At 42.9% G+C, this 25508-nt stretch overlaps 2 protein-coding genes across 7 annotated transcripts; one reads left to right on the plus strand and one right to left on the minus strand.

Annotated features, from left to right (window-relative positions):
- SYCE3 (synaptonemal complex central element protein 3) lies at positions 1 to 21248 on the plus strand. Of its 3 annotated transcripts, none has more exons than XM_053944300.1 (4): positions 1 to 69; positions 1371 to 1479; positions 2415 to 2561; positions 20770 to 21248. In XM_053944300.1, exons 1-4 carry the CDS (start codon positions 67 to 69, stop codon positions 20934 to 20936), a joined length of 426 nt encoding a protein of 141 aa, XP_053800275.1. In that variant the 5' UTR covers positions 1 to 66; the 3' UTR covers positions 20937 to 21248. The 3 variants fall into 3 exon arrangements, with proteins under 3 accessions (XP_053800275.1, XP_053800274.1, XP_053800277.1); XM_053944299.1 differs by lacking the exon at positions 1 to 69 and adding an exon at positions 193 to 370 and having other exon boundaries at positions 20770 to 21247; XM_053944302.1 differs by lacking the exons at positions 1 to 69; positions 20770 to 21248 and adding exons at positions 193 to 370; positions 18867 to 18892.
- On the minus strand, positions 7443 to 24721 carry YBX3 (Y-box binding protein 3). Of its 4 annotated transcripts, none has more exons than XM_053944294.1 (9): positions 24427 to 24715; positions 20313 to 20376; positions 18558 to 18591; positions 13682 to 13771; positions 12917 to 13039; positions 11649 to 11740; positions 9466 to 9637; positions 8358 to 8458; positions 7443 to 7959 (listed from the first exon to the last, which is right to left on the minus strand). In XM_053944294.1, exons 1-8 carry the CDS (start codon positions 24641 to 24643, stop codon positions 8393 to 8395), a joined length of 858 nt encoding a protein of 285 aa, XP_053800269.1. In that variant the 5' UTR covers positions 24644 to 24715; the 3' UTR covers positions 7443 to 7959; positions 8358 to 8392. The 4 variants fall into 4 exon arrangements, with proteins under 4 accessions (XP_053800269.1, XP_053800270.1, XP_053800272.1 ...); XM_053944295.1 differs by having other exon boundaries at positions 11649 to 11737; positions 24427 to 24713; XM_053944297.1 differs by lacking the exon at positions 8358 to 8458 and having other exon boundaries at positions 24427 to 24721.
- Between the last annotated feature and the right edge of the window lie 787 nt (positions 24722 to 25508).

Here is a 25508-nt window from a genome sequence, read left to right on the forward strand (position 1 = left end):
CACAGCCCGGAGCCGCGGAGCGCCAACCCCGCCGATCTCCCGGCCGCCGAGCTCTCCGAAGCGCTTATGGTCGTGAAACACAGAATCAACCGAGCTCGCGAGCCCGGGCAATTAGCGGGCGGGAGGGATGGGCACTGCCGCGGGGCGGCCTTTGGTGTCCCGTTACCGCCCGCTCTGATCATGAGGGCGGGCGGCGGCGCGACCCCGGCGCCCCGGGGCACGGGGCCCTGGCGGCGGCCGAAAGATGCCCGTGGTGTGGGACAGCACCGGGGCTTGGGCTCTCCAAGGGCTCCGGGGCAAGGGGGCTGCCCGGTTAACCTCAGTTTTACCTCGTTGTATGAAGAGACACTTGGAACACCCAGCGTCCGAGGTTTGGCACCGGTTTAAAATGCTGTAAAGCCATGTAAAGTCGCGTTCCTTTCACACATACCGGCAATAAAGCCCGGGGAACAGATACCCACCGAGTCTGAGAAATCATAGGATAAAAACTACGCAGTGTGATGTATAAAGTCAATACACTGAAGCTCTTCCGTCTCTTTCTTCACAGCTCCGTCCCATCCATTGATGGTTTTCAGAAAAGGAAATTAAAGGCAATACTTTGTGTCACATTTTCGGTGAACACTAAGGTTCTAAAACTCTATTTTTGCCCCAAGCATTTTTACATCCTAGAATTTCATTCCCTACAACTAAGCGGAGGTTAGGGAATCATAATCACTTATCTGCTTCTATGGTGACAGAACTCAGTGTTTGTACTTAACCTGGCTGGAGCCTGCAATTGTGAAATAAATACTGAATACAAATGGGGATTTTACAACTAACTTTGAAAATAAGGAGTTGCCCTGGGTCACAGTATTTGGGAGAGAAGCTGGAAGACAACTGTAACAGGGTAATGAAGTTTGCTAGTGAAGGGTTTGACACAATGATCGTTTATTATTGATACCAAAAATCTTTATTTTGCAAAAGCACAGCATATTTTAGCTAATTCTTTCTACTCATTTCAAAATGAGTCACAAATAATATGCAGCATGCAGATGACTAGTAACCTTAAGGTTACTAACTAGTAACCTTAAGTTAGTAACCTTAAGGTTACTAGTCATCTGCATGCTGCATATTATTTGTGACTTAAGGTTACAATTTGTGCATATTATTTGTTACTTAAGGTTACTGGTCATCTGCATGCTGCAGGTTACTGAATTCACATGTAAATCTAAAAAGTATATGTTTTTTTTTTTCTGAATTCTTCCTGAATTCACATGTAAATCTAAAAAGTTTTTTGGTTTTTTTTTAATTGCAATGTTACTTTGTCTCAACTATGAAAATCAACTCACTTTGGAGTAAAATAAAGGAGGAAATTCCTGGTTTCCTTATAGATGGCTGAATCAGAATCTCAGGAAGGAAACCATTATAACAGGGGGAAAATGGTGGAGAACTTTAAAATGGACATGGAGGAACTTCTGGAGGAAATGGAAAAACTAACAGGTATGGGTCTTTATTAGGAATGATATGGATTTTTGTACTAAAGACACTGAAGATTTATTTTTGTATTTATTCTGTAAACTTCTGTGTGATAGAAATGTAATTAAAACCATCACCGTCAACTAATACCCTCGTGTTCTTAATTGTGAAAAAGAATGCAAATAATTTAGGTGGTTCAGATGGCTCAGAATTAAAAATCAGTAGGTGATGCATGCTTAGCTCAGAGTGTTGGTTAAAACCAGAAATATTACTAAGGTGTTTAATGTACAATTATTAAAATATAATATATAAAATGAGACTTAATTCTGAAAAATGGATACATATCACTTCTCAGGTCAGCGTACTATAGTGAATTCTTGGTAAAATAAAACGGAAAGTGCGTAAGTGTACATTAGTAGATAAATACTAAAACTATTTGCTCATCTTTATCAGATACTCATTCTTTCAAAATCAATTCTATTATTTAAGGTACTGATTATTTCAAGATCAATTTCATTACTTAAGTTGCCCTTAAAATATTTCATCTCTGTTGCAATCTCCTTGATCTTAATTCTTCCTCACCTAACAAAAGCTGTAACTGGTCTGGAGGGAGGATTCCTTATATAATTTTCAAATATTTTAGAACACTCTCTTGACCCTTCCTATTTGATTATCTGTTTTGTTGTCCTTTTTTGGTGAAGTGTCCATCCTTGTTTCATAATTTACATCAGTGTACTTTCTTTATCAACTGTTTTAAGACATTTATAAAGAAGTAATACTGAACAGTCTATTTAATCTAGTATTATTGTAGGCAGTTTCCATTTTATTTTCCAGCCTTCTGTGAAATCTGAACTGATAATAATTCATTTTATTAATTTAATTTATTTATTGAGTTTATTTATTGAATCAGCCATTGCTTTTTCCTGGCCAGAAAATAATACCACCTGTTGTGCTTGCAGTGCGTGCAGCCTGGATGACCTACGACTGCGTGGCCATCCAGACCAACCCAGACCTGTACAATGCCATGCAGCACTTGGAAGATGTCTTCCTGATGTGCAAAGAGCAGATGGAGAAGAAATGGCAAGAGGTGCTACCGGAATCTAGAGGTGAAGGGCAAAAAAAGGAATAAATTTAACTCAGTCATGCTGCCAGAATGACATCCCTTGGAAAATCACTTAGGTCCTTTTTTCTCCTAGTTGTGGAGGATTCACAGGCGCTGTGGGAAATGGGCTTTCCTCTTGCTAAGAACTACTTATTTGTGAACATCTGTGGAAGTATTTTAATGAGATTACTCATATAGCTTTATATAGTTGAGGGTAAAAGGCAGTAGTGTGTATATTAGCATGATGCCCATTGGTAATCCGTATAGTGTTTGCACACACAATTGACACACCCTCTGACCTTTTCCCTGGAAGATCATACTCACTCCATGGTCAGTGTAACTGGAATTCTTAGAAACCTGAACAAACTGGAAGGATGGGGAGCAGGGGTGCTGTAGAGGACCAGCACAGTGGCATTGCACTACCCCACGGCTTTCAAAGAAAACTGAAGAATTGCTTATTTTTCTAAATGAAACACAGGTTAAATTCTAGATTTGCAGATAGATTGAGTTGGTTTTATTTAGTATTATCATCTAAGTGTTCAATGCCATAGTTTTATTATTTAGATACATCATCTATAGTTGTTGCATCTTCTTCCATTAGATTTTTAACCATTTCTTTGAACTGTTTCCTCCAGATTGTTCCTCCCAAACCCTCTGAAGGTGCCATGAAATAAAAATGTTTTCCCATTATAGACTGCAGTAAGTGTGGTGGCACTGCTCCAGAAACCAAACTAATCATGTCATAAAACACGCTTCTCTCCATATATTCTTACTGTGCAATATTAGAAAAGGACAAAAAAATTACTTTTTTAATCAGGATGTGGATTAGGAGCAGCACTTCGTGGTTTGTGGTTATACATAAATGAGTAATTTATCAGAGACGGAAGTCAGCGAAATAAGTTGTAAGGATCTTCCCTTTTATTAAAATCAGTCTCTTTTAACTAGAAAGTAAGTTCCATGCAGCAAGTGAGAACACATCCATCTCCTCTGAAGAGGTATTTAATGGTTTAAATCACATCTAAATAATCCCTGAAAGTTTGCCAATTTTTAGGCTGTGTATTTCTTTGAGATTGGTTGATCTAAATGCAGACAAAACATTTATCCAGTGAAGTAAAAAATATGTAGGTAGTTTAACTTCGGTTTTTTTTTAAAAAGGCACCAAGTATTTCTAAATAAGAACAAACTTTGAACTCTACACTTGACTTTCCCATGGGTAGGTCTTCACTTCTCCCCAAGATTTTCTTCACAGTTATGTGATGATTACGAGAGGAAAGTTAGGGAGAGGCAGCAGTGCTTACTCCTAGAAAAACTATACAGCAAGATATTTATACTTTTACTATGCTATTTTTTTTCCTTTATTTAATTATTGGGTTATTACTCATCATCTACCCTATTTCAGCCCCGCTAGAGACTGCAGCAGAACCCAGACAGCCCACCTTTATTTCCAGTCACAGGGGTGCATCCACAAATTTCCAGAAAAAAAAACTAAGTGGAGTAACAGCCCCATCTACTGCTCACACAACTGTACCAGTAAACTGGATTGCTGACATCTCTTAACTCCCCAGCACCCATTTTCTATGAAAAGAAGTGTCAGCAGTTGCATGGTGTGTAACACTGCAATGCTTTTACCATCCATGGCACAGCAAACTTTACTGATCTTAGTTATGCACTGCACCTGTTGGCAGGTCAAGAGGCTGATGCCTAAGAGTAACCTATTCAAGAGCCATCAAGTAGAGCCATAAATATTCTCAATACTCTGTTTTAAAGTTTCCATTAACAGTTTCTTACCAAGAAACAGATGAGGCTTATACAAAGCCTCCTGTATAATTATGATGGAAATTCTTCTGGTTGAAACTGTGCCCTTCTTTCCAATGTAAAACAACAGAAAGGGGGCTAAATGAGAACATTTCACACATCCACTAAGGCATCTCGACCTTGTCAGAACATGTCCTAGAGCTCTATTTAGATTATTTATTTCATTTACTACTACTGACCTCCTGTTTTTTATTATAGCCTCAATTATTTCAGAAAGGCTCAAGAATCCATATGAGCTGTTTTACCTTTTAACGTATTTTCAAAATTTCAGTCCAGATTCTTGCAGCAATTTTACCTGAAATTGAATCTGTAACACCTCTATTTACACAAACTATTAAAATAATGTTCTTCTTGTCTGAACAAGAACTGTATCACATAGGCACTACCAGCATGAAAGGGGCAGTGCATAATTCATTAATTCTAAGGACCTTTGTGGTCCCATTCAAGTCACCATTTACATGTCAAAACTTATAGCCAAACATTGAAGAATAATGCATTTTGACACCAGTCAGAAAATATAATGAAGCTCTGAGTCTTTTCTATCACATTTTAGTACATAAAAAATATTAATTACTCATCTCATCAGCTGGTGGTATTAAGTCATCAAGATCCATTTTCTGCTCAGTGCATCATTGTCCTGCTTTAGGACTCAAAATTCAATTGTAGCAGCCATGCTCCATTATTGCAAAGAGCACAAAATGGAAAGTTTAAGCTACCATTTATTTGACATGGCCTCCAAAATCTTCTCATCCCCTTTACACCTGAGGAAGGATCCCACTGCCACTTGGCTCATACAGATGCTTTTCCCTACAACTCTGAGCACTTCAGAGCATGAACTTTCTCTCTACAGAATCACATTGGTTCTCCAAAAAGCCAAACCAGCAGAAAGCAGAATGATGTCTAAGGCCATGGCTTTGAACTTGGGATCTGCAAAGAGACTCTCTAAAAGATCCACAACAAGTAACAGAGTCAGACATCCACAGCTGATTTCACAGCCCTTAGAGCAAACTATGTAGCACAGGCTTCATTTCCAGAGCTTTTTCCAACAGGAAGTTTTTCACTTCCAAGGCCCTTGTTGCACCTGTGTAGTTCTCCCACAGCAGCACTGTCCAAGACAGACGCTTACAGTACACCTATCTCTCCAGACTGTGAATGCCTTGTATTGCAATTATGTTCAAATGAAACAATGCCCAAAGGAAGGCCTACAGAACTGTCTTCTTCCTTTCTTTATCCTCCTCAAGAGTTCACAAGCCATAGTGAAGGTCTTTGCAGCACATTAGCTACTCTGCAAAGTCAAAAATCCATGGAGCTAAATGTCTTTTTAAGAAACCAAACCAACACCACAAAAACTAAGCTCTCATCTGAAATTCTGCTTGAGGCAAATAACCCATAGCCTTATTTACAGCACAAACACCAGCTGCCAAGAGAAATGACCCTCAGTATTGAGCACCAGGTTTATATTTTTTTCCTGGCAAATTCAGCTAACAAGAGCATAAGAGGCCTAGAAAAGGAACAATTTATGTGCAGCCCAAGACATCTAAGGTGTAATTTTAGTAAGTGCTTTAAACTTTGCTGGAGTTAAGCGTACATTTTTATAACCAGGGAACTGAGGGATGAAGTGGGTTATGTGAGTCACCGGCTTCTGTTTTATGCAAACATTCTTACTGGAGGCAGGACAGAAATAACAAATAGAATGCAATGCTAGGACATTACTTGCATCTCTCCCTTTCTCCCTTCATAAAAAAAAAAAAAAAGATGGCTAGTTAGGTACTTTTGTTAACCTGATTCAATCTGACCTACATGTTTGCAGAGATTAAGAAAATTCTCTTTAGCTTGTCAAATCTCTCAAGGGAAAAACACCTATTGAAAGCAATTCAAGTAGTTGTTATGACAGGAACAGGAACATTTCAGTAGTTACAAATATCTTGCATCTGCTTGTTATGGTGAAATTATCTCCCCAATGTGCCTGTACATTTAGTTCGGAGCAAAATTTAAGCCTAAAATGTTTTATCCTGTTTAAGATTTTTTTAAAGGCACTATTACTTATATTTTCCTCACCTTATTGCATTTTATTTTGTGTCAAAACAGACATATTTGTTCATCTTCCAAGTAAAGATTTCTTCCTCAACCAAGCCTATGGCTTTCACTCCACAACTCATTAAGAGGTTCCTAATCCCTTGCAATTCAGTCAGCTGTAAGCAGTGCAGCTCAGGCACCACTAAGCCTTTTCACACCCTCCTTCTCCCCAAGGCAAAGGCAATAGGGTGCAAGGGCCCTTTCTCACCTTCCCAGAAGCTGGAAGCAAAAGACTTTCAGGGGCAATTATGCCTTGCACTCTCTGCTTAATTCTTGAAGAATAACAGGATTATTTGTTTGAGAAACAAATATACTTATTTAGGATTAGGGAAATAGCAACTTCAAGACAGTGAGAAAGGCTGAACTAACAACGAAGGACACAAGATATGCACCTATATTCAACAGCTGGAAGTAGACTGATATCACCTGGAAGACAGCCAAGTTTTAGGGAGGAACATTAAAAAACCACTGATATAAGATAGCTCAGTACTTTGCTCATTAACACAAGACAGCACAGGTACAGAGATTTTACTGGTTTGAAATAAAGAGTGGAGAAGCCAGTCAAACATTATTCAGAACAGAAGCTTAGATAAAGTGGTAGTTACTACACCAGTGTCCTTCTTGAGCAGAGTCTCAAAACTTGGATTCTACTGTTTACACAACACAAAAGCCTAGCAAAACAGATGAGGTAGAAAACATTCCAGGAACTCACTCCATATTCCCCAAACTCCTGCCACAAGAAAGTAACAGGAAAACCCAACCATTAAACATCATTAGAGCCAAAGGAACAGAGGGAACAGTGCAAGTTATAGCTGTTTTGTGATTTCTTTGCAGAAGTTGTTCTGTATTAATGTATATCCATCTAACCATGCTCAGGTATCATCTAGCAAGACATACCAAAGAGGCAGCTCTCTTTCACATATAAACGTTGAAGAAACAAGATTTAAATAATGAATTGTCTAAAAGCAAACATGAAAAAACACTCTAAACCGTATTTTTTTGGTAGTTGAAATCACTTTTATTTGTGAGGAACGTCACCCATGCTGCACAGTTTCAAATAAATCTTAACAAGGAAAGCGGAAGTTTGTCCTCCCCATGTCCTGCAGTGAACAGGATTGGCACAGAAAAAAAACCTCACACCTGGGAGGCTTAGCACCAGCATCCAATAAAAAAACCATTTTATTTCAATTTTAGTTCTTTGGTTGTTTTTTTTTCCCTTTTCAGAAAAACTGAAAAAAATCAATACTAGCAAAACAGTGAAATTCTAGGGAAAAAAAAAAAAACCCAAAAAACAAAAAGCTCCACAGTTGCTGTTGAAACTAGGGAGGTTGTTCTTTCTGAATCTTGCTCTCTCTTCATGCATCCATCTTGTAGGCGTTCCCTGGATCTCAGCTGCTGGTAAATTTTCTTTTACATTTTGGTATTTCAAATCTTTGCTTTCATCATCACTGTTGACAATTTATTGCTTGTGTGTTTCTTTGGTGTTGATTTTGAGCTGTACTTTAGGACACCTGTTGAAGAGCCACATGTTAAAAAAATGCAGTTTAAGTTTCACTTTCTCAATAAATAGACAAGATGTCAAATGAAAAGAGTTATAACAGGCAGGATAAGCCAGTTCTGTTTATCCTGTCTGTTATAATCAGGACCTTCCTAAAATAAAATAGCTCATCAGCAGATGCTGTTACTATACAGACCAGAGAGCTTCCTGGAAAAAAAGAAATCAATTATAAAGCAAAACTTACTTCGTGACAAAGGGAGGGAGAGGGGAAAAGCAGTATCTTGGTTTGCCTCTACAGCACCCTGAGAACTTCTCACAAATATCAAGCCATACATAAGGGGATGTGGCCAGAATCCTAGAAGTATACACACTCTGCTTCCATTGGGAAACAGAACTGTCCATATTCCTTACCTGAGTGATGGTAAAGGTGCCTGGGGAGCCGGACATTACTCAGCACCACTCTGCTCTGTCACTGGAGCAGGATTTTCAGCAGGTGTTTCAGTTGCCTTTGTCTGAGACACAACAAACTCTTATTGTAGGCAAAGGCTGACCTCCACACCCTTCCTCTCTTCAGCAGTACAGCCAGCACAATGCAGGTTTTAAAACAATCAAGAAAAATGCATCTCCAGAAAATATTAAATTTTAGTGTATTTCTTGTAATTGAGTATTACACAGCAGATTCTGTCAAGGGAATACCTGAAATAGACACTGAATGAGAAAATCTTCCCTCATTGAAGTAGAATCTGTGTTTGCAAACAGTTTCCTGAAATTATCTGGTTCAAACAGTTCAGGAAATTGATCTAGAGCTTTCAAATCCATCTCTCATGCTACATACAGAGTTAAAGTTTGTGGAAGTGGGAAAACACAACTGTTTCCACTTCAAAAACAGTTGTTACTGTTACAATTAAGAACTATCCAGAATCAACCCACTGCTAATTCCTTTTAACATAAGGTGCTTATTCGCAAAGAGGGTCAGAAGAAGCAGGCAAGGCAATCAGTATGTCAGATTTGGTCATCAGACTTATTCATTTATTAAAAACTCACACAGGGCAGAAGATCCTGGACATTCACCTCATTAAAACCTCTGCTACATACAATCATAAAATCATTTGGGTTGGAAGGGGACCTTGAAAATCACCTCATTCCAACCCTCTGCCATGAGCAGGGACACCTTCCCCTATCCCAGGCTGCTCAGAGCCCCATCCAGCCTGGCCTTGAACTCTTCGAGGGATTGGACAGCCACAGTTTCCCTATGCCAGGGCCTCACCATCCTCACAGGCAAAAATGTTTTCCCTCATATCCAATCTAAACCTTCTCTCTTTCAATTTTAACTCATTCCCTGTTTTCCTGTCACTCCAGACCCTTGCAACTGTCTTGCCTCATCTTTCCCTTCAGGCCCTGGAAGGCCACAATGAGATTACCCCAAAGCCTTCTCTTCCCCAGGCTGAACCGCCCCAATCCCTCCAGCCTTCTCTCGCAGGAGAGGCGCTTGTGCCTCGGAGCACCTTGCTGTCCGTACCTCTTTGCCCTCCTGTGTCGGAGCGCTGGCTCGGCATGGCCGGCGCCGGTAGTTGTAGGGGCGCCGGTAGCCGCGGCGCAGCGGCTGCTGGCTCATGGCATTGGCCTCGTGATGGTTCTCCTTGTTTTCAGCCTCTCCAGTTGCTGGGGCCGGGCGTGGGCGAGGGGGCCCTCTGAGAGGGGCACAAAGAGGTGTTAAGAATGAAAGGAGCTCAAGGAAGGTTAAACTACAGTAATTTCAGCCCAGTAAAACCTCCCATAACCAAGTATCATCCTCAACAGTTTTGAGTGCTAGCAAACCATTCCTTCAGGGTTTAGCTGGCATACGGTTGGAAAGGAAAGACAAGGAAAGTGAGTGTCTCTTCACTGCTGAAGCTACCTCACCATATTCTGCTCTCTATCCTGCAATGAAGATGCAGTTAGCCCCTTTGAATTGCTGGCTAGCAGGAGAAACAAGCCATTTGTGGCCACAGAGGCTGATTGTGCTGAGTTAGCTTTGGCATGGCTACATACCAGCCCAGTCCTATGCCTAATTAATGGTGCAGTCCTTGCAATCCTCTTCACTTCTGCCTGAAAACCATCCCTGGATCTTGGCTCTCTGCCTCATGTTGCCCCTCTTAACCAATTAGGAAAAGCACTTATCACAGGTGAGCTGGACCTCATTAACAGTAAGCTATCAAGTCCATGTTCTTGATGTATACAAGAGCATTTCACCTTATTTCTAGTATTAACAATGTTTATAAACTGTCAAAACACAGCTAATCCACAGCTACCTAGTCCCAAAAAACAATTTAAGCTTTTCTAAAGGAACCTAACAAAAGTGCCAGTGTCACTGGATTTAGTGCCTGTAAACAAAAGCAATACCTGTGAACTCAAACAGAAGCATTATGCACGGATAGGATGTATCATTCCTCTCATAGGAAAATTGCATCAGAAAATCACAAGTTTCCATTAAACATGGACAAGTTACTCAGCCTATGATTCAACCACATGATGTGCAAAAGCCTCACTGGACTTGCTATGGTGCTATCTCTGACTGCCCAAAACTAATGAAGACTTTCAGGAATTAAATTTATTCAGCTTGGATGCCAACTAGCAGCAAGCGTCAGTAGTATCCCATTTCCCACAGTCCTAGAGCCAAATTGAACATGAATTTTCATAAACAGAAAAGCTCTAAGTAGAGGTGGAAAGCTTGTGGTTTTGTCCCAGATTCCAAAAGGATGGATCCATTGTGCATGGAACAGACAAGCCATTACAATTAAGAACAATCTTGTTATCCCTATCAAATTCAGCTTGTTGCTGCTTTTGCACTGTTATTCACGTCTTATTTTTTGTGTTTGAAGAGACATGCACATGAAAAAAATGGAGATTACATAATTTTCATAGTTCATCTCTAAATTCAGTGTTGGAATTTGACTTCATAAGCTACATGAAAAACAAGGACAATATGAGGAGGGGTAACTGAGTGAATGGCAGACAAACCAACTCCTTGAGGACCTTTAAAGGCCATTTGTCCAACTCCCTTCAACTAGATCGGGTTGCTCAGAGCCCCACCCAACCTGATCTTGTAAGGGGCATCTACCACCTCTCTGGGCAACCTGCTTCAGTGTTCTACCACACTCATAGTAAGAAAAGTCTTCCTTCTATTTATTCTAAATCTCTTTGTTCAAAACCATTACCCCTCATACTAAGACAACAGGCCCTGCTAAGAAGTTTATCCCCATCTTTCTTATAAGCCCCATTCAAGTACTGGGCAGTCAGCTCCCTCAGCCTGCTGGCCATGCTTCTTCTGCTGCAGCCCAGGAGATGGGTGGCCTTCTGGACTGCAACTCCACATTTACCAGCTCACACACAGGTTTTCACCCACCAGCACCCCCAGCAGGGTCCCAGATCAAGGATTTGGTTATTACTTATCCAAGAAAGTATGAGTGTTCAGCTGGGAGGACATGGACACTGCAGCTCACTTCAATATGCTGCTCAGTTGTGAGATATAATGGGATACTAAGAATTCTTTGCCCTTTCTGGGCCATTATGATTCTGAACATACAAGCACATGAAACAAATTTCTCCAAGTAATTAAAATGCTTCTCACTGTCCCTACCATTTGCATAAGTGTTCCCACACTTGGAAGCCTGTACAGAACACAAAAACATCTGAATAACTGAGCAGAGGAACTGCACAGACCTGCGATAGCGGGGACGGTAGGTAGGATTCCTGTGCACTTGAAGTTGTCCTCCTTCTGTGACCCCATCCTTGACTGCTCCCTCACCACCCTGCTACCAAAAGAAAACCAAAGTGTTGTATTTGACAGGCAGTATATTAACCATAACCCTGAATGCAAGCTCAGAACCAATATATCAGTACAGAAACCCCAGCACATTGGGTAAAAAGAAGCAGCAGATTCTCAAAAGGCTTAAATTTGGCCAAAGTTAAGATGAGGACAAAACAAGAGCCATCAGTGCTGCCCCTGCTGCTCACAGACTAAAAAGCTATTCTTAGAAACATTCTGATACATCTGTAAGGGGTACATGTTATGGAAAGGCAGCTACTGATCAGCACAATTCTTTATTTGAAAAGCTAACAACGACTTCACACAGAAATTTGCCACAGACCACTTCACATTCTACACAAAACCCCATTCCACAGGGAACCCCCAACAAAAACATCAAGAAATTTTAAGATATATAAACTGTATTACCTCACATCAAACACTCTTTCTACACAGTCCTTTAAATCTTTCAGAGATGCAGTGGTTATCTTTCCCCTTTAGTTGTTAATTGATAAAGCTGCACATTGGTTTGGGTGGTGTTTTTTCTGGTTTGATTTTTGTTTGTGGTTTGTGTTTTACATGCCAGCCATCAGTAATGTCTGTTTTATAAAATGTTACATGACTTAGTTCCTCATGTATTAATCTTTCCTTTAAAAGAAGGAATTTAACAAGGTATCTAGAAACAGAAGTGCATTTTCTGCATCTGATCCAGTAGGAAGCAAAAGCTGTAGCCTCCTGACAGCCCTTAGCAGTCTACCTTAAGTTTCACAGGTACCCTTCCTATTCTGCACAGCCATTTTAACCACCATGACCATACACAATTAAAAATCCCACAATCACCTGTGATGTTCTCTCATGTATAAAACTGATCAGGATAACTAAATATCCAAAGGAACTAGGATAGATAGTAAGAACAAGTAGTATCTGACAGCAGTCGAGGTATAATTGAGAGACTCAGAACTCAAAAAAAAAACAAACCACTTCTCAGTTTACAACAGCCTTATAGTACTTATCCACTTTGCAATACCAAACTGTTCTGGTTTTGTCAAGATGCCTTGTACACCGTAACTTGAAAGTTTATCAGGCCTTTGTAGCATGATCAGAAGTGCCTCAGACAGTCAGGTGAGAAATAGCCCTACCAGTATTGTGTGTGGCAGTAGCAATCCAGGGAAATTGAACTCACACTCTGAGGTGGGCCCCGGCATCGGCCAAAGTAGCCCCGTCGATAGCGGCGCCGGTCCGCAGCATAGCGGCTACCTTCCACGGGGACTCCATCTGGACCAGTGACATTGGCTGCTTCTGCACCCTAAAAGGGCAAAAGAAAGGCAGCCAGGGTAGTGTGAGAAAAGAACAACCTGCTACAGGGAGAAGATGAAACAGGAAATAGGCTTTTTTGCCTAAGTTCCAAGCAACAGTGATTCCTTTCTCCTACACAGGGCAAAAGCAGGTTTGTTATTCCCAACCCCTTAACCGAGAGTTAACCATGAGTTAAGATACTGAAATCCTGTCCAACAGGCTGAGTTCAGAGGAGGAAGCAAGAAGAAACTGACTGAGACAAAAACAAACCTCAAAGAATGCTCAGGAAAGTAGAAGCATAAGGAAATTGAAAGTTCTTACAGTTATTAAGCTACTAGACTCCAAGAAAAACTGTTCAGGGCAATATAGGCCTCAGTTAATAATTACTGGGCAGGCTGTAGGCTTCACATGTTCTCTCAAGTAACAACTGCAGATTCCAGAAACACTAGGATATAGTTACCTAATAGTTTTGATACATATCTAGAAATATGCCTTAATGAAACCTTTAAAAAACAGATTTCCCCCAGAAAAGCTATATGAAAGCCACCAACCCAGTGGTTAACACATCAGACAGAGACATCAAAGACACAGCTAAAGTTGTGTGCTATGTTATCTCTGTTGGACCACACCCTGAGGCTCCAGGATCTCTCACCTTCTCTCCCTCAACCACATCAAACTCTACAGTCTCTCCATCGCCAACGCTGCGCAGGTACTTCCGTGGATTGTTTTTCTTTATCGCTGTCTTGAAAGGAAGATGCATAAAAACATTATTTTATGTTACTTATCTTACACATTCTTAGCCCCACAGATGAGGGAAAGGCAGTATTTCTCTGCTAAAATCCCAACTCTACACACCAGAGCAGTCACCACATTAAGGTCTTTCAAATACACAGATGCTTCTTATTTCACAGGCCCACCAACAGTCAGTTCAAGATCTCCTCTTCTCTCACTATTTATGAATTTATAAATCAGCTGCTGCCCCAGAATCTGCTCAGTCCAATATGAAAATTATTACAAATCTCTGCATGAATAGAGTTCATACTCAGTGCCTGATTTTCTCCAAGCTGTACCAAGACAGCACTAGCAGCAAGTGTGATCCCTGCCTTCAGTCATTAGGAGAGCTGTAGACCATCTAAAGAGAACTCAAGACCCAGAGCATTTCTGTAGAAGCATTAACTATATGGTATCATGACAAGCCATAGCAACTAGAAAAAAAATGACTGTAACTCTGGTGTAACAAATTAGCATTTTATCTAAGCACTGTAAATGAGACCCCAAATATTAGGCGAGTCTGTGATAACACAGAATAGTACCAGAACAGACAGATGCAATCTCAGCCATCTCCTGGACAGAAACCCCAAAGTACTACAATAATTGCTATTAATAATAATAATACTATTATTGTTACATAAACATAACAACATGGGTCTGGATCAAAGCCAGTTGTACACCTCCTGAGACTCACAGGAAACACTCAAACCTCATGGAGTGATTTTCAGTCTGTCAGCTACAAATACCTTGCTCATAGTCTGTGGAGTATTTCTAGGACTCCACAAAAGGCTGTTAGCAAGACAAGCCTACGGTCTGTTCATTAGGCAAGGCTTTGCAAACTGGAAGATGCCAAGGAGAAGAGACCAAGACGTGCATTGTACAAGCTAATCCAGTAGCTATTTTCTTACTGAAAGATTATTATCTTGCACTAGATTATTAAAGACCAATTCACATTCAATTTTCTGATGTGGGAACTTTTAGTTAGCATGAAGGAGGGAGATGCAGAGGCAGCAGAGAGAAACATGGAATACAGGGCATAAATCCAGCTTAAGAAATAGGATGTAGGGCAGAAACAGGAGAAGCAGTTGTCCTATCTGTCTGCAGTTCAAGAAAAACTGCAGAATGACCATCAGTGGAATTCTTAACTTTGCATAGCAACAATATTTAGTCAACAACAGCCCCAAAATATTTCCAACTGAAGGAAAAGTTTATTCCATTTAAAAGCTCATCTTGACTAGTCTAAGAAACCTATTTGCCTTGATGCTCAATACAATCTCCTTTGTGTTTCAGGCAACAGACCAGCATGTCTTTCTAGCCATACCTTTCCTTATACCTTTCCTGCAGCATCCCTGAACAGCCTATGGAAGGATGCAAGAGTGTATATACTATAACTGTCAAAGCAAAAACATTCCAAGAGGTTTGGGGTTTTTTAATACAGAAACAGAATGAGCTGTTCAAGTCAATTCCTTTGGGAATTACTTTAGCAAGCAGAAACTCCACAATTATCTCAAACAACTTTGTTTGCTTCCTGCTGATCTTTTAGTGTAACTGTCACATTTCCAAAAATCAGATCAAAGTGTTTGCTTTTACATGAATTTTCTATACTAGTACTAAAACCCTTAATCTGCAGCAAAATTAATGATTTAGTACTATTTGTACTGAAACAACTGACTAAAACTCAAGACTTGTGCTTTGCGTATGACAGAGATGTCAATAAGCTGTGTTTCAAACTCCTTCCCCTGCCCTGTAAGTGCAGAAGAAAGGACTAAAATTTCTTTTCAGCAGAGGGTACATGTAAGATAGACGAAGCTCCTCAAATATCCTTTTTTGAGGATAAGCATAATGAAATACAAAAGCAACAGTATTCCACATGTTCTGTTCCCAGCTTTATGGGCAGAAACTTCAAGAATCCAGATCTGCAATTGCCAACGGAAGGTAGAGGCTGCAGTAGGCTGGAGCTTGTTTTTATAAAACAAGGCAATCAGGACAACTTTGAGTAAATCCTAGAAATCCAAGCAGAAACCCTATAGCTTTACTACTTCAGCTGCAGATAAACATCACTGAAATAAACCTCTAACAAGCCTAAGTTCTAAGCTTGATGAAGACTTTTACTCTGTGTACCCAGAGAGGAGAGAGCACTATACTCCCTGTTACTGTTTAGCAGCATCCTGCAGGCTCCAGCTTCTCTGATTCAGAAGACAGATGTTTCATATTAACGGACAACACTCAACAACAAAGCCTTTCCATTCCCAAGAAGAGCCGCCAGAGCTCGTTCAGGTTCTTCTTTGAAAGAGTTCTTTCCATATGCTCATACCACCACATCATCAGCACATCCAGCATTGTCCCAGTAACAGCCAAAAATTGTTACGATTCATGGTGCAGGTCCTTCAGGTTGTGCATGATCAACACAATCCAGTGAAGTGAAGAGAAAGAGATTAACTCCTCCTCATAGCTCATTGATTTAAACTCTACCTAAGTAAATGTAACTGCTCTGGCTGCTGGCACTCTTCCTATTGTTAAATTGCAAGACACACTGCAGCCCACAATGGATCCCTTCTGCTCACAGCACCTGTAGCTGATTGACACAGTGCCCTGGACAGCACCTTGCACCAACCAACCAGACAGGGACGCAAGGTGAAGAACTGCCCTTCCCAAAGACACTGCCTAGGGCCCTTGTAAGACAAAGGGTTAACTCAAAGCAAGCCATGCATGCCCTAAAAAGAAAAGCATTTTAATCTGTACTAGTTAAAAATAGCATCCAATAGCCAGACACCCAGCACTAACCCCCATTCCAATCATGAGATCAGCCCATTCCCTCCCCGTGCAGATGCATGCAGGGGAGGCAGGGAGAAGCTGTATCTATTCAACTAGGTCAGCCTTATTCTGAAGGGATTAGAAGTGTAATCCAGCCCCTCCCAGGCACAAGGTAGGGACACAGCAGGCACTATTAGCACAGAGGGAGCTTGAAGCAGGATGTTTGCTCACAGCATGGATTTGCCTCCCTCGTCAGACAGCCTCATCAGGAGATCTGGCCAGATCTGGGAGTGAGCACATCCATGTACAGGATGAAGAACATCTGACTGCTGCCAAGCTAGAGCAGCACTAGAAGCCTCTACTCTGCCATGCTGAGCCTGCCAAGAGGGTTATACCTGATGCAGGCCTACACATGATGTGGTATTTCTGAAACAAAGCCAGTTTTGCTCATACCAAAAGGACTTTAGCCACGGTTTTTTTGCTCACACCAAAAGGACTTCAGCAATGGCAAGTGCCCAGCCCTCTCCACACACACCCACCAGTTTACATTTAGGGGAATAATCTCCTCTACAGGTGAAGGAGACAAAATAGCACAGATAACACTACCTATCTGTTTGGGTCTCAGCTGGCAGCCTTCCCAAGCAGAACAACACTGATCCATGTTATCTATCATCAGCACAACAGCCATTTTCCAGGATATTGTCTCAGATGTATCAAGGAAACCTAATTTGTCTTTAAGGCAGTGCTGCCTATCCAGAACAAGTTTCTCTTCCAGAACTGTTCCCACCCTCCTCTGGACACAATCCCATCAGACCATAGATGTGTCAGCATACCCACAGCACAGGCTGCTAAGGAAGGAAAGTGACCATCAAAAAGCAGTATATGCATTGACAGCTCTTGCTCTCAAGCCACCAGCTGAACCAGGAACACATACTGTGCATACTTCCCAACATCATTTTCTGTCATAACAGTCACTAGATTTAGCCCCTTCCATGTTCAGATAATGGGTATAGACCCTATGACCCAGAGAAACAGTTACCATTGTTACCACAGTTACCACTATTTAGTCATCAAGACACAAGAACTAAACTAACTCTCAGTGTTGACTCACCAGCTAAGGATATATGCATATATCCTCATTCTCAGTGACCAGCTCTGGGAACAAACTTCCTGGTTACATTTGATAGAAATACTGTCACTTACACCACAGAGAAAGCTCATGCTTTCAAAGATCACATGAGCCTGCAGACATTTTATATGAGACAAACTCTAGGGGCAAGATTGCAGTTTCTGGTGAATGATGCAAAACCAGATCTAAGCCAACTAATCATTTGACATCAGCATGGAGACAGCATCCTCTGTCTTGCCATTATTTGCCTGCAACCCGAGAGTCACAGTATAAACTTAGAACAGCCTCCTGACAGCTCAAGGAAAGTTAACCAATAACGAGCCACTGGGCAAGCTCTCTCTGCCTGGGCATACTTGGCACACAGCCTTCCTCCTCTTCTGCCTAAGAGCAGCTGCCTTGTGTAGAAACAGCTGATGGCAACCCAGGCTGGTCAAGAGCCAGACTAGATCACTTTCTCTCCAATACCAGGGAGGGCAGACAGAACAGACCTGCAAGTGAAGAGGGTAGGAAGAAACAAAAGGCACAAGGAGCATGAGGAAAGAGAGGGAAGGACAGACAACAGTAGCAAGGTATTCACAGAGGAGTCATTTCACCAAGGGGAGACAACCAAACAAAAACCACATCAAAAAACACATTTAGTGTTCAAATTAGAGCAGACAAAAAGGGTTAAGAAGGGTTAAAATACCTAGCCCTTCATAGAGAAGGAAAACAACCTAATATTTCTCCCTGAAAATTTCAATATACACATCCACTCAAGTTATCTGCAGAAAATATTCTAAGGAAAAGCCGGGACAAGGTTGGGTAGCTGTTGCAGGAAGCTGCATTAGAAACCTACCACAGCACACATGTCTAAGTACAACTTCTGCTGTCTTACCTGATGAACAAACACATCTTCTTTGGTATCATTTCTGTAAAAATAAAGTGAGAATTCGTAAGAGTTTAGACTAAAGAGACTTTAATAGAAATTCCTGGCTTTTCAAGTGAAACCCTCCTTCTCTCAGCCTGTAGCACATGCCCCGAATTCCATACATTCTGTCTAAGCCTATGCTACCAAAACCCTGCTCTGAACTTCTATAGTCATTTGCTTGAGAACAGAAAGGGTTCCCAGGCCTTAAAAAGCGTGAGAGGATGGGGGAGGCTTTCTAATCTTCTGGCAAATATTCAGTGTTTTCTTTTTATGCAGGGCAGAGTTGATGACTGGACTGCTTGTTTTTCACTACTCTAACTCCCCAAAAACACTTCCAGAGGGACTGCAACCTGAGCTGTTACCCCAGAGGTCAAACAAGACTATCAACGGGACCAGCCACAGCTGTTAACAGATATCTCCTTTCAGTGAAATTCAAAGCAAAGAGGCATGAGAGGTGTTAGGAGAGTCCACAGGAGGGAGGGCCCAGACATGAACGTGAGGTTTTCTGGATTAGAACACTTCAGGTTTCCATATACAAAACACAGAGATAAGTCTGAGACCTTGAATCTGTGTTCCCATACAATAAAAAAGAGCCTTAGCCCTGACATCTGTTCACTTAATTCCTTCTCAGCAAACAGAATAGGTGGGTCAAAGAGTTTGTGAAGATAATGCATAATCCCAAATTTGTTGTCATGGATTGAAGCAGCAGTTAGACTTCATGTTAGGAAGAAAGCTAACAAGTTATTACACCACAACCAGGTGAAGGCTCTTGCATCAACTGCTATTACAGATTTTAAGAGGACTTCCTAATTAAAAAACTCTTCTTCTAAGCTTATGTAACACTGGATAATAACCTCCAGAGACTCAAATTAATACCACACCACAACTGGCTTCAGATCCATGAACATGGGGTCTTCTACCCCTTTCTGCACTGTCCAACTCACCCAAATCTGCCTGATGTGTAACAGCTCAAAGACTTGCAGAGTGAAATAACTTGCCAGGTATGTTTTGGAAAACAAATGTTCAGCATGCAGCAGTTTCATTCCTCAAAAAAGCACACAAGACATTTAAGCCCCTCAACCACAAAGATATTTCAGCCTTCAAAGCCAGAGTTTCCTCCAGTAAATTGGAAGCATGGGTCTTCTGCACCTACAGTTGCAGTATGATCAATCTCACCTACAGCTGTTTGGATTCTCAATGCTATTCAGAGGTTTGTTTGTGCCAAGAGAAGAGGGAAAAACACATAACACACAAAGAGAGAATTTGTAGGAAACCCAAGCCTGGCATATTTTCAGTGAGATACTATCAGAGAATCTCAATGAGTATCCACAGGATGTATTCTGACCAAGCAGTTAACACTTGAAGATTACCCAAAAGTACTTCCCCTCATCCTCCTACCTTTCTCAGGACTTCAAAAAAAGCCAGGCAGTCACTAAAGAATATGCAGCTCATTAAGAGTGCAGAAGCAAAGATGAGAAACCAGTAACAGACCAAATCTGTAGTGAGTTCGACCCTTTCTGTTTTCTCCCCATACACATAACCTTTGACTGAGGGCTGAGATGTTTAAGAAAGTTTGCCGAGTACCTGGCCTAAGCTGACTATCAACTGCATGAACTTGTAGTCAGGTCCTGAGGTCTCTGTTGCAACCAGTAACACATGGCCTATCTTGTGTACTACGAGTCTTAGTACAGCATAAATACAACTATCAGAATTTAAACATACCTGTTGATAAAGCCATATCCATTTCTGACATTGAACCACTTGACTGTGCCAAGAACTTTGGTGGCTGGAAAGAAAATTATAGAAGTTAATCTAAAATATAAGAAAGTACAATAATGTACAATAAATACTTCTATAATTGCATATGAAGTTGCAACCAGACTTATTATGTTCTCTTAAGACTCAAAGTGTGCCTTCATCTCCCAGATCAGCTCATTCTAATGCAGTAACAAAACACAGTGCTTTAGCACACTATTCTTCAGTCAAGGGTTTACCACACAGCACAAAACCTAGCTCTACTTTCAGAATTGACCATCCATCCCTTTTTTAATTTCCTACCCCAGAAATGGGCAGCAAAGCTGAAAATCCCACTGCCATTCATCAATTCTCTTTAGGTTAGTAGCTAGACATGAAACATAGCTGAAGGAAGCTGTTTAAAATTCCTCTCTTTCTCTTACAGGTACCCTTCTTTCTTCCTTGGAAACCAGAACTGCCCAAAGAAGCAGTATCAAGTACTATGCAACCCTCTCAAGTGGAAAGGCAGCACATCCTTTTTCCAGAAAAGCTCCTTCTCGCATTGTCAGCATCACACAAACCAAGCAAGACCCCACAAGACCTTTTTTTTAGTACTCCTACTGCTAAGATGATCTGTGATTCTGATGCCTTAAACTTTCATATTTTTCAGATTCTGTACTGCCTTAGTGTGTAACTCTGAACTCCATATGAAGTGTTAGCAAGTTCTCTTCACAATTGAATTAGACAAAACAATCCTTCTCCAGCCTGAGAACCAAGGACCCTCTTACAGCTTCAGGCCCAAAAAGTAGAAATAACAGCAAATTGAGGAGAGCAACGTGGGAGAATTGGACTTCATACCTGAAGCTGTAATTGGACAATTAAGCCCAATATTTAAATGTAGAAAAACCTATAAAAGTGTGAAAACTCGTGACCTGGAGTCCATCTTGGGTGCAGCCATGGCCAGTCTCCTGCACTACCCAAAGTGTATCCTTTGAAGGCCTTTCAACAAATACCTACTTTATTCCTTTAACTCTGTTGAGCCTCTGTTCCAGGTTAGCCTCTCTAGGCATCAATTGCCTAGTTACAAAGTGACCAACTTCATGTTCCATGACTTTCAGGATCAAGGCAAGCTCTGTCTCAACAGTAAAACAGCATCAACTTAGAAGCCACACTGCAGTGTCTTATAGGACCTGGCAAAACCTGTTTCTCCAACTTATAGGAATGTGTAGGAGGAACAGTGATGGAGGAGGCAGTTCAACCCCTCCTTACCTCACAGCAACTGTATGGACACCGCCAAGTTGTACTTTTCAAAGCCCTAGTTAAAGAAGAGTTTTAGCCTCTACAATTTAAGAGCTGTTAATTGTTAACACAGCTTGATTACAAGTACCTAAGCAACCTGTGCAGTACTAACTTGAAAAGGGTCTAGTAACCCACAGACAACTGCTTGCTAAAAACATGTGATACATGTTTTGGGGGTGGCAGGAACTCAAGAGGCAATTAAAACAGACTAGAGACTCTCTAGTTCAGAAGCCCACATCACTCTGCTAGAGGCAAGAACACTCTGTAAATTGTTACCTTCATCTACTCTACACCTGTATTCTTTTCTAAATATTCAAGGAGATGACAGAGCCAGCCAGACCTTTGGGCTCACAGAGTCTTGCCATTCTCATACACCCCTCAAGTAAGAACATCTGACAACAGCAGTGCATTGTAGCACTGCTGCTGTTATTACTGTCAATAACAGGCCCTTCCTCATTGCCCTTTTAGAAGTTTTTTGTCTCCTTTAATACACTTTTTAGTAGAAAACGTTCTTATTCAGAAGAAGTGAAGTCTTAACATGACTGAGATATCACCTAGAAAAAAGGACTCTGCCTAGTACAACATTCATTCCCAAGAATTCTTGTTTACTGGGACAGAAAAACATTCCTTCAGTCCCAAATACTGGTTCAGTAAACAGTGTTCAGCACCAGTATTTATAGCTGTGCTTTTAGGTTTGGTTTCATAGGGACATCACCACATACAGACACTTCCTGCTACCACAATGGCATTGGCTACAAGAGCTGCCTACACTCAGGCAAGTCAACAGGAGGGGACGGGGGAACACAGAAATAGAGCCAACAGTACCTGCAGGTTTCAGCCTGCTTTGAGAAACAATGCCAGTACCACTGCTTCCTTCAACATCATCCCTTCCCTCCCCTGCAAAACAGCTTTGGAATCTGTTAGCCTACTTGTACTAGATTAGGAAGAAGCCTAGGAAGTATGACAAAAACCCTCAGAGAGATCAAGAGGCTGGGGAAGGAGAGGCAGTCAAAACTCACTCTGTGGCCAGCTGGCTGCTGCTAAGTGGAGGAGTATGCACACAATTTGAAAACAACATTGTTCTATGGGGGAGACTCCAATATATTCCCCCTAAGACAGTGTGCTAGTGAAATACTATTCCCTGCAGACATTTAGAGTCTCCCCTAAGTATCACTGTGGGCCAAAAGAACCTCAGACAACAGCATGACACTGAACATCCATGGCACAGTCATTGGTAAGCCTGAGCAGGGAAGTCTGGCAAGGAGGAGGACAAGCCCAGAGGAAACACAGTAACCAGCTAAACTGATGAGTCACAGAAGGCAGTTGATGGTGTCCCACCAGCAAGTGGAAGCCCACATATTTCTACAAGATGCTGTACTCTGATGCTATCAGAGGAAACAATCACCAGCCACTCCTACCCATGACAAAATAGCCTTTTAACAAGGAGAGCCAAAGCTTCCTGTGACCAGGAAAAAAGAGAAAGCTGAGTAGCCTTTACCCATATTCCTTGAAGTCAGACATTTGGATGCCTCAAGCAAGCATAAGATTTTGCTTCTAACGGGATCTTTGTAAAAGAAGGCTTAAGAGAACATAACTACACAGGTGACTATTAACAAGGACATTTGAGGTGGACTTTAACATAAATCTATTTTCCATTAGCATTTACAGTGATCCTTTTCCACATCATTCCCAATAAAAAGCTTGCCTAGCAATAAGGCCATTCTGCAAAACCATCACTATGGTGGTTTTCATTTTCCTGCTAGTTCAGGAAAGGCACTTCTACATCTACTTCCCCCCACCCCTTCTCTCCAAGCAACAGGAATAGGTGAACAAGGTAAAAAACATTACCAGGAATGAAACAAGGCACATTAAGGCAAGAAGCAGCCAGATATACCAGCAGATATGGATGTGCTGATTCCTGTGTACTAATTACTGACAAATGAGATAACAAGAAAAAAAAAAAAAAAAAATCACACAAGCTGTGCCTCCAATCTCTGCTTTGCTAGAATTCTTCCTAACTCCACTCCAGAGAAATCCTTTACCTGGCTTCTCTTTTTTGCAGCAAGAAAGTCCTCAGTCTTCCTCTTCAGAAGAGAAGGTCCTGTGTATCTTTAAGGAAATCTGGGACTCTACACTGTAAGTCAGCTTCAACTTTGCCTTTACCAAACCCTCAGAAGTTGCACCCCTATCGGCAGTAGCCTGCAGATGGAAGGTCTGTCCTTTTCAACAGGTTGATCTTATTTAATCGCAATGAAAAGGAGTCACACTTGCTATGCACCGGGCTTGAGCAGATAGACGGCAACATGACATTTCGTTTGCCTTCTTACTGATAGTGAAGTAGAAACCAAACCCCGCCCCTCCAAAAAAAAACCTCAAAACAAACAAACCCCACTAAACCGGGAAGCATTACTAATGCAGGATGCTTTATGGATAGAAAAGTTGTGCCAGGACCTTAACATTAAGGAGAGGCACACATGGTTTCCAGCAGCCCTTCCCGAGGGAGACGCCGCCGGCAGGTGCCGGGAAGGGGCTGAGCCCGGCTGTGCCGCGCTCGCCGTCCCGCACGCTCCGGGCCGATGAAGCACACACGGGCTCCCGCCGAGCTCCCGAGCGCGTCACGGCCGGCGCCGCGCGGCTCCCCCGGCCCGCGGGGAGGGGGGGAGGAGGAGGAGGAGGAGGCGGCGGCGGCCCGGCCTGACTCACCGCGGGGGGGACGAGCGCGCCACCCGGGCGGCGGCCACCGGCGGACCCCCTGCTCCGCTGCAGGTACGCCGCGAAGTTGCGAGCGGGGCTCGGTACTCACCCAGTACTTTCTTCGCCGACTCGGCCGCTGCGGTTGTGGCTGGGGCGGCGGCGCCGGGGGCCGCTTCAGCAACAGCCGCACCCGGCGCGGCGGCGCTGGCAGTGCTCTTGGGAGCGGCGTCCAGGGCGGCAGGCGCGGGCGGCGCGGCAGCCGCAGCCGGGACGGGCGGCGCGGCGGGCGCGGGGCTGGCGGCGCTGGTCTCCGGTGCCTCGCTCATGATGCCGGGCGAAGGTCTTGGGAGCTCGGCGGCGTTCGGTCTTACTGCCCCCAAAATGGCCCCGCCGAAGTTTTAACACAGTCAGCGGGGGCCGGCGCGGCACGCGCGCCGCCTCATTAGCATTTAAAGGGGCCGCGCCGGTAGTCAGCGGGAGGCGTCGGGTGTGCGTCCCGTGTCGGCACGGCACAGCAGAGCACAAGGAGAGAATCTACAATTTACAACTCATCGCATGCAATCTACAACTTCTTCGCGAGGGGAAGCAGAGGGGCAGGCCCTGATCTCCGCTCTCCGGTGACCAAGGACGGGACCCAGGGGAGGGTTAGGGTGGATGTCAGGGAAAGGTTCTTCCCCAGAAGGTGTCGGGCACTGAACAGGCTCCCCAGGGAATGGTCACGGCCCCAAGGCTGCCAGAGCTCCAAGAGCGCTTGGACAGCGCTCTCAGGGATGCACAGGGTAGGATTGTTGGGGGGGGGAGGGGTCTGTGCAGGGCCAGGAGCTGGACTCGATGATCCTTGTGGGTCCCTTCCAACGTAGGGCATATTCCCTGATTTGGGGGCACGGCATTGCACGGCGTGGGTGGGCGCTCTCCGGCCGCTTGTCCGTGCCTGTCAGTGCAGACACACGTGGCCACACGTGCACACAGGTGTGTGTGTCCGAGTGTCCGCGTGTCCTTGTGTCCGTGTGCGCGGCCCCGCGCGGTCCCCGAGGCCGACCCGCTCGGGGCGCGCAGCGCGGGCACGGCGCTGGACGGAGGTTGCGCGGGGGCGCAGGCGGGCGGGTCCGCCTGAGGGGTTTGGGGTGCGGGCGCTCCGTGCGAGCTCGGAGCGCGCTGCTAGGGGGGAGCGAGGTTCGCTGAGGGCCTGCG

Source organism: Vidua chalybeata, chromosome 5 (assembly GCF_026979565.1).
Source record: "Vidua chalybeata isolate OUT-0048 chromosome 5, bVidCha1 merged haplotype, whole genome shotgun sequence".
Taxonomy (NCBI): Eukaryota; Metazoa; Chordata; class Aves; order Passeriformes; family Viduidae; genus Vidua; species Vidua chalybeata.